The sequence below is a fragment of the Podarcis filfolensis genome, assembly GCF_964270895.1.
Source record: "Podarcis filfolensis genome assembly, chromosome: 10".
Classification (NCBI taxonomy): domain Eukaryota; kingdom Metazoa; phylum Chordata; class Lepidosauria; order Squamata; family Lacertidae; genus Podarcis; species Podarcis filfolensis.
The window spans coordinates 51899440-51915909 of NC_139612.1; the positions used below are offsets into that span (position 1 = coordinate 51899440).

Here is a 16470-nt window from a genome sequence, read left to right on the forward strand (position 1 = left end):
CTGTAACCTGAAGCATCTATAACAGGCATAGGCAAACTCCGGCCCTCCAGATGTTTGGGACTACAATTCCCATCATCCCTAGCTAACAGGACCAGTGGTCAGGGATGATGGGAATTGCAGTCCCAAACATCTGTAGGGCCGAGTTTGCCTATGCTTGGTCTATAGCATGAAGTGTCTGTAACCCAAGGTACCACTATATTTAAAAAAATAAAAAATATGTAAAAAGGTATTTATGTAGGTCTGCTTTGTATGTACCTTGGTCAGTAAAGCATGAGACTCTTAATCTCAGGGTTGTGGGTTTGAACCCCTACATTGGGCAAAAAGATCCCTGAATGGCAGGGGGTGGGCTAGATGACCCATGTCCCTTCCGACTCCATGATTCTAAGTCTTATAATCTTCCAGAGATGGGCAAGGAGCCCTGCTCTCACTCAACAAATAAGTTGGGCCCTTTGAGTGTGCTCCATGCTAGTTGCATGTGAATGGAGCTAGATTAGGATCTGTGTGTAGGACATATAATAGGGACCCTGTCCTGCTTCCGGCATTCAGGGGTATCAGTAAGAAAGAGAATATAACCCTTGTTACTGGAAAGAGCGAGCAGGGCCTGCAACTAAACACTGCAATGAGAACATCAGAGGAGCTTGCTGGATGAGGCCACCAGGGGGCACACATCTAGTCAAGCATCCTGTTCTTACAGTGGCCAAGCAGATGCCATAAACAGGACTTGAGCACAACAGCACTCTCCCCTCCTATGATTTCTAGCATCTGGAATTCAAAAGTATACTATCTCCAACAGTGGCAGTAGAACATGGCAATCAGGGGCCCTCTTCTGTTTTTCTCTTCTAACTGTTGCTCTACATTCCATGGATCTGAACACAAGAAGAACACTAAGAAAAGCCTTGCTGAACCAGACCAAGGGCCCGTCTAGTCCAGCATCTTGTGTGTCTGTTCTCACAGTGGCCAACCAGATGCCTGTGAGAAACCTTCATGCTGGGTATGGGTCATCTGCAATTCTCAGCAACTGGTATTCGGAGGCATAATGCCTCTATCAGTAGTAGTAGAATGAAGGCTGCTCAGTCCTGGGTGGGCTTGTTCTTGTTTTTATAAAGCTTTTTGGTTCCTTGTTTTGTTTTGTTCTTATTTCCTGAACTTCTGTGAACCTCAGGCCTGCTGATATTTCCCTCCTGTTTGGTTACCATCCTTGTGGCGCTTACCGCAAGGAGTTTGCTACTAGAAATAATAATTAGAGTTAAAAAGCTTGCCCTCCTGTTGTATGACAGTAATAATAATGATACTAATATTTATAATATATTGGTCATCTTAATTTTCATTGTAAACTGCTTTGAGGTTTTACCACAAGAAGGAATATCTATATCTATATCTATATCTATATCTATATCTATATCTATATCTATATCATAACTTTTATTTAAAATTAAAACCTATCTGCTTTTTTCTCTTTAGTATTGCTTATCAAATAAGCCTGCCATTGAACCTCTCAATTTGGAAAGGACAGCAGTTCAAAAATATCCTGTCACCGAATTTCAGCCCATTTACTATGTTGCAGAAAGTTTCAAAGATGCAAAGCAAAAGTTAAGGTAATAATTTTACCTCCGTTAGGATTTGGTTGGATCATTCGGTGTCCCTCCGTGTGTGCATAATACAGAAATTTCACAGAGGTCAGTGCTGCATCTTGAAACTCACCTGCAAGCCACCCTGGGGATTAAAAATTTTCATATGAACTGAATAAATCAACATTTATCTGTAGTTAATCTAAACTGGTGTTAGCTAGAAAATGCCACCTGGAAGGGTGAGGAAAGAACATGTTGACTGGGGCTAGAAATGCGAAGCTATGGGCAGAAGGTAGAATAGCAAAATGAGATGAAAATATACAATGCAATCATATGCATGTGTACTCAGAGATAAGACCTACTAAGTTCAGTGTTGCTTACTCTCAGGAGACTGGGTATAAGATAGGGCTGCCATTCATCCTGATTTTCCAGGACATGTCCTCGAATTTGCCTCCGAAAATGGCGTCCTGGATTATTTTTCAGAAATCGGGCATGTGTCCTGGAAAACCAGCAACGGGGGTTAAATTGTACCGAAAATGCCTTAAGAAGCTCCAAAACTCAAAAAATGTTGTAGCTTTTACTTTTAAAAGCTCAACAATTTTTGGGGTGTCCTGGTTCTTACTTTTTGAAATACGGCAACCCCAGAGAGGATTGCAATCTTAATCTCCCATCCCAAATCAAGGGCGGGGCCTTGATCCCTTCTCAAGACATGTGTCTCTACGAAGGGCTTGCTCAGCTGAAGAGCAGGATGCAAATTATTCATTCAATCAGTATATTAATCCATAAACAATGCAACAAAGTTTCTGTTTTCTCCTTTAGGAAATATGCCTCAACAATTTCCCGTCCGTTCTCCGTCCGTTACAATCCATACACTGAGCGGATTGAAGTTCTGGACAACACAAAGCAGCTCAAGAATTTAGCCGATGCCATCAGCAGTAAGTAATTGTATTTTAATATACAACGATTTTCCTATGAAAATTCCCAAACCCTGAGTTCTTTATGAGTCTGGCTCAGGGTCCAAGAGAACTCTTGCACATCTGTTTTTGCCCCATTAGTTTTAATGGAGCCTACAGATCCTGCTGCACACTAAGAGATTTACTGTGGTTCAGGGACTGGGAGTCAAAACAGGTCATCTCATTGCAGGGGACAAATCTGCCCAACTGAACAAAACATAGTTAGGTACAGTGGAAAGAGCGTTGTGTATGGATGTGGTCTGAAGAATTTCATAAAGTGTTGAAACTCACAGGTGGGGATGAAAAAAGGGGAATAAACAGCTGAGACTGCTGTATCTTTTGCATGATTTCCCCCCCTGCACCAATATATACATGTTGAAAACCCTGCATCAGTAAAAGCTTAATTCTGTGGCATGTAGGTATTGCCGTTTCAGCAGATTTTCACGTCAGAGAAGCGAAAGGAGCTAACTCCTAGGGAAATCTGTTCCACAGTCCAAAAAGTCTCTTGGGGAGTTTCAACTAATCTTTCGCCAAAATCCAGTTGCCTGCAATGCCAATCCCTGGTTCAAGCCGTGCCATATATCTGTTTGCTGGGAGATGGCCACAAATCTGTATGCCAGGATACCACTACAAATTTCATTCAGTGCCAAATTTCTGTAATTTTCCAAGTTGAATGGGCTTACAAATGGATTTTTTAACGTCGAAATGAGGGCTAGACTTCTGCTAGATTCCAGATAGGGCTCACTGGGGAGGAAGGGCAGGACATACCGGGTAAATGCAGCAAATAGATAAACAGAGTCAAGCAGGCTGCAGTCATGCCTGATGATGCCATTCTCCCTCCTTGTAAATGCAATGCTCCTCTTCATCCTATATCACATTATCAACAACATGCATTGTTTTAAGACTTCTTGGCCAGTTTGTGCCCTCTTGGCTCCTTCTGTTCATCAGAGGCTGGCTTCTGCAGAGTGCAGGATTTGTTTTTTGTTTTTTTTTTATAAAATATTTATTGAAATTTTACAAAAACATAGATTTACAAAATACAAAAAGAAAAAAAAGAAAATGTCAGGGAACTGTCATCTGAGACGAAGGAGGTGGAAGGGCTCATGGAGGGTGAGAGAGACCACTCAGCGGAGGAGGGGACCAGCAGGGGGAGAAGTGGAGTTACAAGGGAAAGTGAGTCGGAGGGAGAGCTCAGAGATACTTCAAGCGGGAACAGTGGAGAGGTTTCAGGACCTCCCGTAGGCACACCCACTCCTCGGCGGAAACTGTCGCGCCGAGAGTCCAGAAGACGCGTTTCCGTCAAGGAGCTTTTATGCTGGAAGAAGTTCCGTAAACGCCCACTGTCCGATTCAACGAGCGATTGATGGAGCCATGCTTAAGGAGCTCCATCACAGACAGAGGTTTGGGAACTTAGCCAAACTCTGAGGGATCAGGATTTTACGCACAAGCAGCTCACCATCCCATCACAGCAATCGGACAGTCCCTGAAAGCAGCTTGTGCAGAGAGGCATCATGAGCAACCCAGCTGGAGCCTGAGGAGCAGCATGTAAAGGATGTCAGGGAAGTGCTGAGCCAGCTGCAAGCAAACCAGTTGTGGGTGAAATTGGAGAAGTGTCAGTTCCACGCCAAGGAGGTGGAATTCCTGGGGTACCGCCTATCAGACAAGGGATTAGCCATGGATCCAGGCAAGGTCCAGGCGGTGCTGGAATGGAAGACACCGAAAACGAAAAAAGATGTGCAAAGGTTCTTAGGGTTTGGGAACTTTTACCGTAAATTCATCAAGAACTTTGCCCACTTAACGGCTCCCATCACGGACTGTCTGAGCAGCAAGAAGAAATTCGTTTGGACGGCGGAGGCGGAGCACGCTTTTGAGGAATTGAAAAAGGCATTCGCTTCGGAAGAACAGCTCCTGCATGTGGATTTACAAAAACCCATGAGAGTGGAAACTGATGCCTCAGACCGCGCGGTGGGGGCGGTGCTACTTCAGCCAGGGAGCAATAAGTCGGAATGGAGACCGTGTGCCTTCTTTTCGCGTAAGCTGAACAAATCCGAGAGGAACTACACGGTATATGACCGAGAACTACTCGCCATTCACGAAGCGTTCCGGAGATGGAGACACTTACTAATTGGTGCACAGCATAAGGTACAAGTATGTACGGACCACAAGAATTTGGAGTATTGGAGAACGGCACGAGTGCTCAACCAACGACAAGTGAGATGGGCCCAGGAGTTCTCCAAATTCCATTTTGAAATCTGCTATGTGCCAGGTCCAGAAAACATCAGAGCGGACGCTCTCTCTCGCAAACCGGAATATTTGGAGGGGGAGGGAGCGCCAGAAGAGAGACATATTATCCCAGAGGACCACTGGGTGTGTGGTGCGGCCTGGGTGGGGCAAAGAGAACTGGTAGAGGGAACGGTAAATGATGAGTACGCCCAGGATAAGCTCAGAGGTTTAAGGGGAGAGGGAGAAGACCCCGGAGGTTTTGAAGAAAGAAACGGGGCATTGTATTACAAAGGGGCGCTATATATACCAGAAGGGGAATTGAGGGGGAGAGTACTCAAACAGCTGCACGACAATCCCACAGCGGGGCATTTTGGGCAACACAAGACCATGTGGTTGGTGACCAGGGAGTTTTGGTGGCCCAAGGTGAGGGAGGATGTACGGGAGTATGTGAGAAGGTGTGACCAATGCCAGAGAGCCAAAGGAGAAAGGCGGGCACCAGCGGGGTATTTAGAACCGTTACCCACACCAGAACGACCGTGGGAGGCGGTGTCGATAGATTTTATGACTGATCTGCCCAAATCCCAGGGGAAAACCGCCATACTAGTCGTAGTAGACCAGTTAACTAAGATGGGTCACTTTGTAGCTTGCTCACATGCAGTCACGGCGGAAGAGACAGCAAAATTGTTTGTAGAACATATTTTTAGGCTGCATGGCGCCCCCTTGAGGCTGGTTTCCGACAGAGGGAAACAGTTCACGTCCAGATTCTGGAGGAAGCTTATGAGCTTGTTGCACGTAGAGGTCAACTTTTCGACTGCCAGGCACCCTGAGACCAATGGGCAGGCGGAGAGGGCAAACGGTATCCTTCAACAATACCTGAGGTGTTATGTCAATGACAGAGAAAACGATTGGGTCGAAAAGTTGGCACTAGCGGAATTTGCTTACAATAATGCAGAGAATGTGTCCACCGGGATGAGCCCCTTTTTGGCTAATTATGGGTGCCACCCCAGGGCGTTTCCAGGGGAAGGAGGAGAGAGATGGAGTGTTCCGGCCGCTGAACTGTTTGTAGAAGAAATGGAAGCGATCCATCGTCAACTCCAACACAACTTAGAAAGGGCCAAAGAAGAATATAAGAGGCAGGCAGACAAGAGCAGAAGGGGAGGTGAAACAATTAGGGTGGGGAGTCGGGTCTGGCTATCAACCCAAGGGTTGCCGTTCAAGGGTAGTTGCAAGAAATTGAGACCCAAAAGATTGGGACCATTTGAGGTCATCCAACAGGTCAACCCAGTGGCTTTCAGACTCCGGTTACCGAACCACATGAAACTGCACCCAGTATTCCACAGGTCATTACTGTCACCATACAGGGGGGAAGGTGAAGGGGTATCCACACGGGGGCCAGCCATAGAAGAAAGGGAAAGCCGCAACTATGTGGCGGAAATCATCGACTCCAGGTGGAAGGGTAATCAGGTGGAGTATTTGGTCGCGTGGGAAGGGGAACCGGAGTCGGAAAACACCTGGGTGAAGGCAGAGGAGGTCCATGACGAGGTCTTGATCGAAACGTTCCACCAAAGGTTCCCCAGGAAACCTCAACCAGTAGCGAGGTTCCGGAGGGAGTACTTTGGCACCACCGACGATGAGGAGGAACTGGAGGGATTCAGGGAATCGGAGTTGGAAGAGGGTACAGACTCCGAGGAGGAGGAGTACTTGGAAACCGGGAACAGCAAAAGGTGGAGGGAAGTGTTCGAAACTTCGGAAGATGAGGGAGGTTCCTTCAGGGGTTTTGCTCCCTCGCCTCCCGCAGAGGAGGGGAGGGAAGGGGGTGAAGGGGGCCCTAGAGGGGAGGTGGATGTCAGGGAACTGTCATCTGAGACGAAGGAGGTGGAAGGGCTCATGGAGGGTGAGAGAGACCACTCAGCGGAGGAGGGGACCAGCAGGGGGAGAAGTGGAGTTACAAGGGAAAGTGAGTCGGAGGGAGAGCTCAGAGATACTTCAAGCGGGAACAGTGGAGAGGTTTCAGGACCTCCCGTAGGCACACCCACTCCTCGGCGGAAACTGTCGCGCCGAGAGTCCAGAAGACGCGTTTCCGTCAAGGAGCTTTTATGCTGGAAGAAGTTCCGTAAACGCCCACTGTCCGATTCAACGAGCGATTGATGGAGCCATGCTTAAGGAGCTCCATCACAGACAGAGGTTTGGGAACTTAGCCAAACTCTGAGGGATCAGGATTTTACGCACAAGCAGCTCACCATCCCATCACAGAAAAAGAAAAAAGAAACATACAAAATTACATAAAAGAGAAAAAAGAAAGATAAACATACAAAGTACAAAAAAAGAATAGATACAAAAGAGTTAAAAACAAACCCATTTTTTGTAACTTTAAACTCATTAGCTTGTTTCCTTGACTTCCTCACACCTCCCCTTTTTGTATTCCCATTTAAATAATCAGATCAGCAAATCCTTACCCTCTTTCGTTTATCTTAACTCTATATCTTAACATATTATAGCTCTATATTTTCATCCATTATCAACTCATTTTTGCATATTCTCACTAACTTTGTTGCTAGTGCCTCTTATTTTCAATCCAACATCATTTTTAACATTCATTAATTTTACAATGTTTCTGAAGATAGTCTTTAAATTTCTTCCAATCTTCTTCCACCAACTCTTCTCCCAGGTCTCGGATTCTGCCAGTCATTTCTGCTAATTCCATATAGTCCATCACCTCCATCTGCCACTCTTCCAGGGTGGGTAAATCTTGTGTCTTCCAATACTTTGCAATGAGTATTCTTGCTGCTGTTGTTGCATACATGAAGAAAGTTCTATCCTTCTTTGGCACCAATTGGCCGACTATGCCCAGGAGAAAGGCCTCTGGTTTCTTCAGGAAGGTATATTTAAATACCTTTTTCATTTCATTATAGATCATCTCCCAGAAAGCCTTAATCTTTGGGCACGTCCACCAAAGGTGAAAGAATGTACCTTCATTTTCTTTATATTTCCAACATTTGTTATCGGGCAAATGATATATTTTTGCAAGCTTGACTGGTGTCATGTACCACCTGTATATCATTTTCATAATATTCTCTCTTAAGGCATTACATGCCGTAAATTTCATACCGGTGGTCCACAACTGTTCCCAGTCTGCAAACATAATGTTATGACCAATATCTTGTGCCCATTTAATCATAGCAGATTTAACCGTTTCATCCTGCGTATTCCATTTCAACAGCAAGTTATACATTCTTGAAAGTATCTTAGTTTTGGGATCTAACAATTCTGTTTCCAATTTTGATTTTTCCATCTGGAAGCCAATTTTTTTGTCCAAATTATAGGCCTCTCTTATTTGATAATAATGAAGCCAGTCCCGCACTTTATCTTTTAATTTCTCAAAACTCTGCAATTTCAATTTATCTCCTTCTTGTTCCAATATTTCCCAATATTTTGGCCATTTGGCCTCCATATTGAGCTTTTTCTGAGCCTTCGCTTCCATTGGTGACAACCACCTTGGGGTTTTATTTTCTAATAAGTCTTTGTATCTTATCCAGACACTGAACAATGCTTTCCTGACAATATGGTTTTTAAATGCTTTATGTGCTTTAACCTTGTCGTACCACAAATATGCATGCCACCCAAAAACATTGTTAAAACCTTCTAGGTCCAAAATGTCCGTGTTCTCAAGAAGCAGCCAGTCTTTCAACCAGCAGAATGCTGCTGATTCATAGTAAAGTTTAAGGTCTGGCAGGGCAAATCCACTTCTTTCCTTTGCATCAGTTAATATTTTAAATTTTATTCTAGGCTTCTTGCCCTGCCAGACAAATCTAGAAATATCTCTCTGCCACTTCTTGAAACAGTCCATCGTGTCCAAAATTTGCAATGATTGAAATAAAAATAACATTTTTGGCAATACATTCATCTTTATAGCTGCAATTCGACCCAACAAGGAAAGCTTCAAATTTGACCATATTTCTAAGTCTTTTTTCACTTCTGTCCAACATTTCTCATAGTTATCTTTAAATAAGTTTAAGTTCTTAGCAGTCATATTAACCCCCAAATATTTTACTTTCTTAGCTAATGTTAAACCAGTCTCCTTCTGAAACCTCTCTTTCTCAATCGGTGTTAAGTTTTTCTCAAGAACTTTAGTTTTTGACTTGTTCAGTTTAAATCCTGCCACATGACCAAATTCTTGAATCAGTTCTAATACTCTTTTCGTACTAGATTCTGGCTCCTGTAACGTCAAAACTAGGTCATCTGCAAAAGCTTTCAATTTATATTGTTTGGCTCCGACCTGAATACCTTGAATCAGACGGTCCCTTCTAATCATATTTAACAAAACCTCCAGGACCGAAATAAAAAGCAATGGGGAAATTGGGCAGCCTTGTCGTGTCCCTTTCTCTATCTTAAATTCCTCTGTCATCACATTATTGACTATTAGCTTAGCCTTTTGTTCTGAATAAATTGCACTTATACCATTTTCAAACCCTTGACCCACCCCCATCCCCCGAAGATTTTTCTTCATAAAATTCCAAGAAATATTGTCAAAGGCTTTCTCCGCATCTATAAAAATTAAAACTGCTTTAGTATTAATGTTCAATCGGAGGGTAACCAAACAGTCTCTCGCCCTGTTCTTTCTCCCTCCTCTTCCAAGTCTAAAAGCACTTACGATCTTGAAATCTTGCTTAGCATCCAAATTCCAAAATTCTGCAAATTCCTTCGTAAGAAAGTCAGTCAAACTGTCTTTTTCCAATTCAGGGACCGCCCTGATCCTCAGATTAATCTGTTTTTCCTTAAGTTCGATCATAGACAGAAGCGACCGGTGGTCCTTTAGCTCTTTGCATATAGTTGGAATCTTTTCCTCTACAGCCAGCACTTTTTCCTTTGTTTCCTCAACTGCCTTTTGGTTCGAAGCGGATTCTTGCAACAGTCTTTCAATAGCTTCTGTATTTGAGTTCACCTTCTGCCCCAAATTGTTGATGCTAGTAGTATTTTGGTCAATTTTAGTAGTCGCTTCAGTAACTTGGTTACTTAATTTTTCCAAGGTTTCAAAAATTTTATTTAATACTGAAGTAAATCCCTCTTCAGTAGCCATTCCTTTAGACCCAACTTGTGCAGGATCTTTTCCTTGTACAGAGTCTTTTCCTTGTGGTGCAGAAGGGGCAGATACAGATGCAGAGGCAGATACGGATGCTCTGCGCTGCTGTGTTACACTAGTCTGCTGCTGTCTAACCTTTCCCGATCTTGTTGTCTTTTCCTGAAGCAAGTCTGCCATGCCACTTTATCTAGGGATCTGAAAGTCAAGGTCAATCCCACGGCCAAAACTTGTTTTGCTACGGAAGTTATCCAGGCCAGTCAAGAGTGGAAAATCCCCTGGCTAGTTGCAACAATTTCAAAGTTCCTCTAGGGGGACACAGTAACGATCAATAGTATTGCAATAAAGTCTCTTTTCCGATTTTCCAAAGTCCCCCTTCTACAAAAGAAAAAAGCAACAGTTCCAAATCCAAAGTAACCCTCAGAGTAAAAGTGTCTCACTTGCAGAGTTAACTGTCACAAAGTTACATTGTCCATAAATAGTGCGATTCTCAGTACAGCAATTTTATTAATCTGGCAGTCCGTTCCCAAGGATTAAGTGGTGGTCTTTTACTCCTTTTTCCTCCACTTTTTTTTTTGCAGGCAAAATATATTTTCTCCTCTTCCCTCCCCTCTCCTGCAATTAAAGGAGGGAAATCTTTTAATTTGACGTTAGGATTTAAGTCCTTTTAAACCCAGCTCTCCAGCGTTAGCTTGATCAGTCTTTGCTTTGATCTATATACAGAAAGGAAGGCGGACTTCCTGTTTGCGCCTTCCCGTTTCAGTGCCAAATTAATCCTCTTTTTCTTGAATCCCCCGGTCTTTGAACTTGACCTACTCACGGGTAGTTGTCTGTTAGCCGAATTGTCCCAGGAAAAAGGTCAGCGCTCTCCGGCAACGGCTGTGCGGCTTCGCTCCACGGAAGAAGCAGTTGGCTCTTAGCACCGCGCCTATCTCCCCGTTTCGCTCCGGGACCCCTTGCGGGGTTCCCTCGCAGTTAGGGGGCGCTAAAGGTGCCTGCTGAGTCCCACGAACACAGGCTTCTCCCACCTGTAGTTTTCTAAAGTGTCCCCGCGTCGCCGTCGCGGCTAGACCCGATTTCCGTGGAGTTATTCCCTCACAGCTGGAGGGAATCCACCATTACCGATGGCGCCGCCTCCGGAAGTCCCCGCAGAGTGCAGGATTTGGACTGAGGAGACCAAGATTCAAATCTATGCACAGCCACCTGTGTCACTGAGTCTACCTAGTGCCATTGAGGTGATAAAATGGGAATGACTCCATGTACACATTCTATTGTGCTCTATGGATGAAGGGTTGGATATAAAACTGTAGCAAAAGAAAGAGCAAAACAGAAGACTGACTTCCTTAATTTCTTTGCAGATGAGTTGGGACTTCTTTGCAACGCTCTCCAGAAGATCAAGTGAAGATGCTCTCAGATGCCTTTTGATGGCTCCAAGAGCCATGGGGGGGACGGTACTGGACAGTGAAACAAATATCAAACTTTTAAAAAACAAATGAAGAAAGTCTACCAATAACTAATAGCATGCAGAAATGTGATACATATTTAATGCGCTTGTCATCGCAGTTATAATAAAGGCAGGTGATAGTTTAGATGTCTGTAATCTCCATTTATATCATATGACACATGCAAAAGGTCTCAGCAAGTTTCCCCTGCAAAAACCCACAGCCATGAATCTCATGGGAGGTTTCATGGGGGGCAGGGGGATGGTTGGCTCCTGAAGAGAAACTGCTAGGTTGGCAGAATTAGGGACTGAGCAACGGGAGCTCACCCCGTCGTGGGGATTAAAACCTCCGACCTTCTGATCAGCAAGTCCTAGGCTCTGTGGTTTAACCCACAGCGCCACCTGCGCCCCTTACATAAGAGCATAAGAGCATCCTATTTTCACAGTAACCAACCAGATGCCTGTGGGAAGCCTGGAACTAGAATTCAAGCTAAAGAACACTCTCCCCTCCTGTGGTTTCCAGTGACTGCTTTTCAGAAGTGTTGCTCCATCCAAGAGTGGTATCTATAACCAGATATCTTCTGCTGCGGGGCCACCCCTGGTGCCTCCTCCGAGGAGTGAGGGTCCCCCTGCTCCGGGGGAGGCAACTGAGAGTAGATCAGATGCTGAGCTGCCACGGACAAACTTCGCAGACTCAACCAATTGGAAGGAAAGCCTGTTTGCTTCCCCACTTGCAGGACTCTGGCCACTTGCCACTCTATCAGCTGCATCCACTCTGCTCTTCAGAAGGAAGTTGCAGAGGGCATGTTGCTTGTTGAATCATCAGCATCTTAGCATGCACTTAGTCATGCTATACCTCTTATGTACCTATTGCATCTTATAACTTGTGCCTTCCCTATGGACCAATCTGATTTATACATTAAAGTCTTGGGTAGAAACACAGCTGGGAATTTAAGTGGATCCTTTGGCAGTGAAGGCCCAGACATATCCTGCCCAAAGTCCTTTGTTTTATTGTTTAGGGTGCCACCCATCTTCATCCGGGAGTTCACATGCAAAGCATGGTGGGGGCTGTTCTCCAAATTTATTTTCCACTGTCCACCTTCAGAGCCAGGATGCCTGTGAATGCCAGTGATTGGGAATCGCATGTGGGCAGAGCACTGTTGTGCTCATGACCTGTCTGTGGGCTTTCTAAGGGCATCTGCTCGGCCACAGTGAGAGCAGGATGCTGGACTAAATGGTCCCAACTCAGCAGGCTCTTCTTGTGTCCTTAACCTGTATGCAGCTTCATGCAGTTTATTTTTCTTCTTTGAAATGACAATAAATTGCTAGGCAATACACAGCTATAGCCTCACCTGCAACTTTTATTTCTCTCAGCTTTTTCTTCTTTAATTACTTGGTGTTCTTGTTTGTTTATATCGTTGTTTAAAGCTGTTTGCAAGGCTATGCTAAAGCTGATTATGTGATTTTGAACCATCAATAAATTACAATTTTTAAAAACCCACGATGCATTAGAGATGGTTTGCTCTTCCTGTTCAGTTCCTGTTTGTGCTGTTTCCGTCTCTCCTACATTAACACCCCTCCCACACACACACACCCCACATGTCATTGGAGTCCAGGGTCCTCCCAGAGCAGCGGTGCAAATAGTTTCTCTCCATGAGTAAGTTGTTGGAGATGAAGAAGCATCAAAGCGTGGGCATAGCACAGCTGCCCCCCTTAAATCAAGTAAATCAAGAAAAATACTTAACTAACTGAGGTTCTGCCTCCCAACATGAAGCCTGGCTGCACCCCTGCATCCAAGATTCCTGCATTACAAGGGGTTGGACTAGATGACCCTCGTGGTCCCTTCCAATCATTCTATGATTCTGTAAAACCCTGCACAGCTGGGGCAGCTGCTTCCCTTGGATTCTCCCTAGACAGGAAGGCACAGCGGAAGCCAAAGAGATCTGAGCTCAGTGGGGAGAGCAGGTCTCTCTTGAACAGCCACCAACTTCCCCCTACCGGGGGGGGGGGCAGAGGAAGAGCCTCTGCGCCGAAAATCAGGTTCCAGTAGTTCTTTTAAACGGCCTCTTGAGAGCTAAAAACTGAGCATCGGGGAGTGTTATGATGATTCCACAACTGAGGGGGAGGCAAGGCTTTGATGTCTTGATATTGTTGGAAAATATCCCCCCCAATTTGCATAATACATTTGCAGTGAGTAATCGTAGCTATCGAGGGGACTCAAAGCCCAGGCGTGTGTGCGCGCGCGCGGAAATGGAACAGAGTTCACTGGGCAGGATCCAGCCTAAATCAAAGGCTTTAAAGAGACGGAGAGCACCCTATGGGTGCCTACCCGGGAGTAAGCCCTACTGAACTCAATGGGAACTGACTTCTAAGTAGACATGGTCCTGTTGAGCTGCAACCCACTTACTAGGAGCTCCTTCCACGGAAATTCCCGGGACATGGTGGTGCTGAACTTGGGTCGATCCGCGCCCCTGGTGTGCAACGCTGTAGTACGGAAGACAAAAGACATTGAGGGAGGGAGTCTTGATTTGAGCGAAAGCTTGGGGGTATCCGAAAAGATCAGCTATATTATATCTCGGGGGACAATGCTATTGCAGCAAAATTCAAGTAGAACTCTGGGAGGACCAGGGATTCAAATAAACGCTTAGTTCATTAGATGGTTTGGGAGACGCGATAATTCGCACTTCAGGACTGCAGTTTACTTGGATTTCCTGGACCAACTCTCGTGTCTGGTGGAAATGGCCACTTTCCCCAAAACCTCAGGGTCTGGAGCCCCGCTGGTGCAGGCATGGAATTTAAGATTCTGCGATAGAAGATCCTTCCTCGGTCTTTTGATCGATGACGTGCGTACCGATTTCATTGCGGAGATCACCTTCCCAATGCTGGGCTCTTCCTGGAAGCCTCTTATTTCATCCATCTAGTTGAAACGATTTTTATATCACTTTTCACTTACAAAAGGAATACCAAAGCAGTTCGCACCCTAATAAAAACATAGACAATATCCAAGGAAAAGTCAACAATAAGCAATAAAATCAACAGTAAAATGTCATTAACCCCACCCCACGTCTAAGCGTTATGAGTTTCGTTAAAAAAATATCGGAGGCGCGTATGCTATAACATCTAACATTATCCATGATGGCTGCATTCCACAATTACTATTTTAGTTGCCCACAGACCGCACTCTGTGAAGATGAGATTGAAAGCTGTTTTTATTGTATTTTATTGTTATTTTCACGACATAAAACCTCACTGTCAAGGATCACCGAAGCAGATCTCGCTAGGAATAAAATAATACACACCACTGCAAGAAATAAAAATATACCATCGGGGGTTTTGTTTGCTTGTTTAATTTAGAACTGACGTCTTCTAAAAACAGCCTATCGCTTTGTCTCCGTCTCTCTCCCCACTATCTAGCTTTCAAAATAAAATCAGCTTACTTTTTTTAAAAAAGACAAAATGTCACCGATTTTTTCCATAGCTTTTCTTCTAAAAATGACCAGCTACATCGTGCCTGAGTTCTACGTTAAAAGTGGCTGATTTTATCACCAACAAAGCAGTAGGGCTGAACTAACATTTTTTTAAAAACCCTCTTACATTTCAGCTAAAGAAGTCTCGACGCTAACTCTTACATATGCACTACATTTATACCCTAACCCTCCCCATCCTCGAAGAAGCTCAATGCGGCATTCACGCTTCTCCCCTTCCCCGCTTTATCTTCACAACAATCCCGTGAGGTAGGTTAGGCTGAACGACAGTGACTGGCCTTAAGTCATCTATGCGCTTCATGGCTGCGTGGGAATTCGAACCCTGGTCTCTCAGATCCTAGTCCGGCTCTCTAACCGCCCCCCCCCACGCCATTTAGCTTTATTTCTTCGTTTTTTTAGTAGCAGGACAGACAAAAAACAAAAAACCCCAATACTTTCATTCGGTCTTCGAGTCAGCCCCAGTTAGAGGCATTTATATCCCGCTGGTGATATATTTGCCCATCCCTAGCTTAATTGTAGGTGCCTATATAGTTTAAAAAGATGATAAATAGATTTTTAAAAAAAGATTTTTCAGAATGACTCCATCCTGCTTGATCCCGGAGGTTAACAACCGGTCACGAGAGGAAAACTAGCGTCACCTCACATCGGGGTAGCTGGAATATATACCAGCTTGGCATGAATCTGTACTGGGTTTTTAGGAGGCAGTTTCAGCACCTCGGACAGGAATTATCTAAGGAAGAAGCATCCACATTGATTGCTATCTATATCTACGTCGCATTGCTATTGCATTACAGGGGGTTGGGCTAGACAGTGGCGTAGCGTGGGTTGTCGGCACCCGGGGCAAGGCAAGTAATTTGCACCCCCTAACCCGGGGATTTGCGCCCCCTAACCCGTGGATTTGCGCCCCCTAACCCTAACCCCCAGATGTTGCGCCCGGTGCGGCCGGCCCCCCCTGCACCCCCCACGCTACGCCACTGGGGCTAGATGACCCTCGGCATCCCTTCCAACTCTATGATTCACACCCACACCCACACGATTTCGTTGTCCATTTCTTCACAATGTTAAGAAAGAACGAAGTTGGGAGGACAGGATGAACAGCTTTTCAACAGAACAAAGCAAGGAATAACTCCGCTGCTGCCCCGCTCTCTATCCAAACGCATTGAGTTAAACAGAGGTAATATATTTCAGCCCGTTTTTACGCCGCAAACCTTTCGTTTCTGGTTGGCTTTCAAGTGAGAAGATTTAAAATAAAGGACGGATTTTTATTTTTTTAACCCTCCCGTCTTTAGCCATCAGCCTCCTCTCACATCCAGCATTATCGTTCCAGACACTGATTTTCCAAAAATCAGGATAAAAAAGTCCGATGGCAGCAGCAGCAGCAGTCGTTTCCCTGGAACACGTATGGTGTTTGTTTGAGTTACAGATAGGTAGCCGTGTTGGTCTGCCATAGTCAAAACAAAAAAAAATTTTTTTCTTTCCAGTAGCACCTTAAAGACCAACTAAGTTAGTTCTTGGTATGAGCTTTCGTGTGCATGCACACTTCGTCAGATACCAGTTCTTGGTATGAGCTTTCGTGTGCATGCACACTTCGTTTGTTTGGGGGCACCTGGCGCTAGGAGAAGCGCCATCTGCCTTACTGGCGGTACCTTGGAGAGCAGATCATTTGTCAATGGCCGGGGAAATCTGCTTTCGCATTCTTCTTCTTCTTCTTCTTCTTCTTCTT

At 44.9% G+C, this 16470-nt stretch overlaps 1 protein-coding gene across 4 annotated transcripts in view; it reads left to right on the forward strand.

Annotated features, from left to right (window-relative positions):
* PAH (phenylalanine hydroxylase) overlaps nucleotides 1-12761 on the forward strand; it is a 47744-nt gene extending 34983 nt beyond the window's left edge. For 2 of the 4 annotated variants that reach the window (XR_014539173.1, XR_014539174.1), the window contains exons 11-14: nucleotides 1462-1595; nucleotides 2388-2503; nucleotides 11180-11683; nucleotides 12062-12761. Coding sequence is in view for 2 of the 4 variants with exons in the window: in XM_083574136.1 (XP_083430262.1) it covers nucleotides 1462-1595; nucleotides 2388-2503; nucleotides 11180-11223 (294 nt within the window). In the remaining 2 variants the exon portion in view is untranslated. Of the gene's footprint in view, nucleotides 1-1461; nucleotides 1596-2387; nucleotides 2504-11179 lie in introns of all 4 variants that reach the window. The other 2 variants (XM_083574136.1, XM_083574135.1) reach the window with 1 other exon arrangement.
* The last annotated feature ends 3709 nt before the right edge of the window (nucleotides 12762-16470 follow it).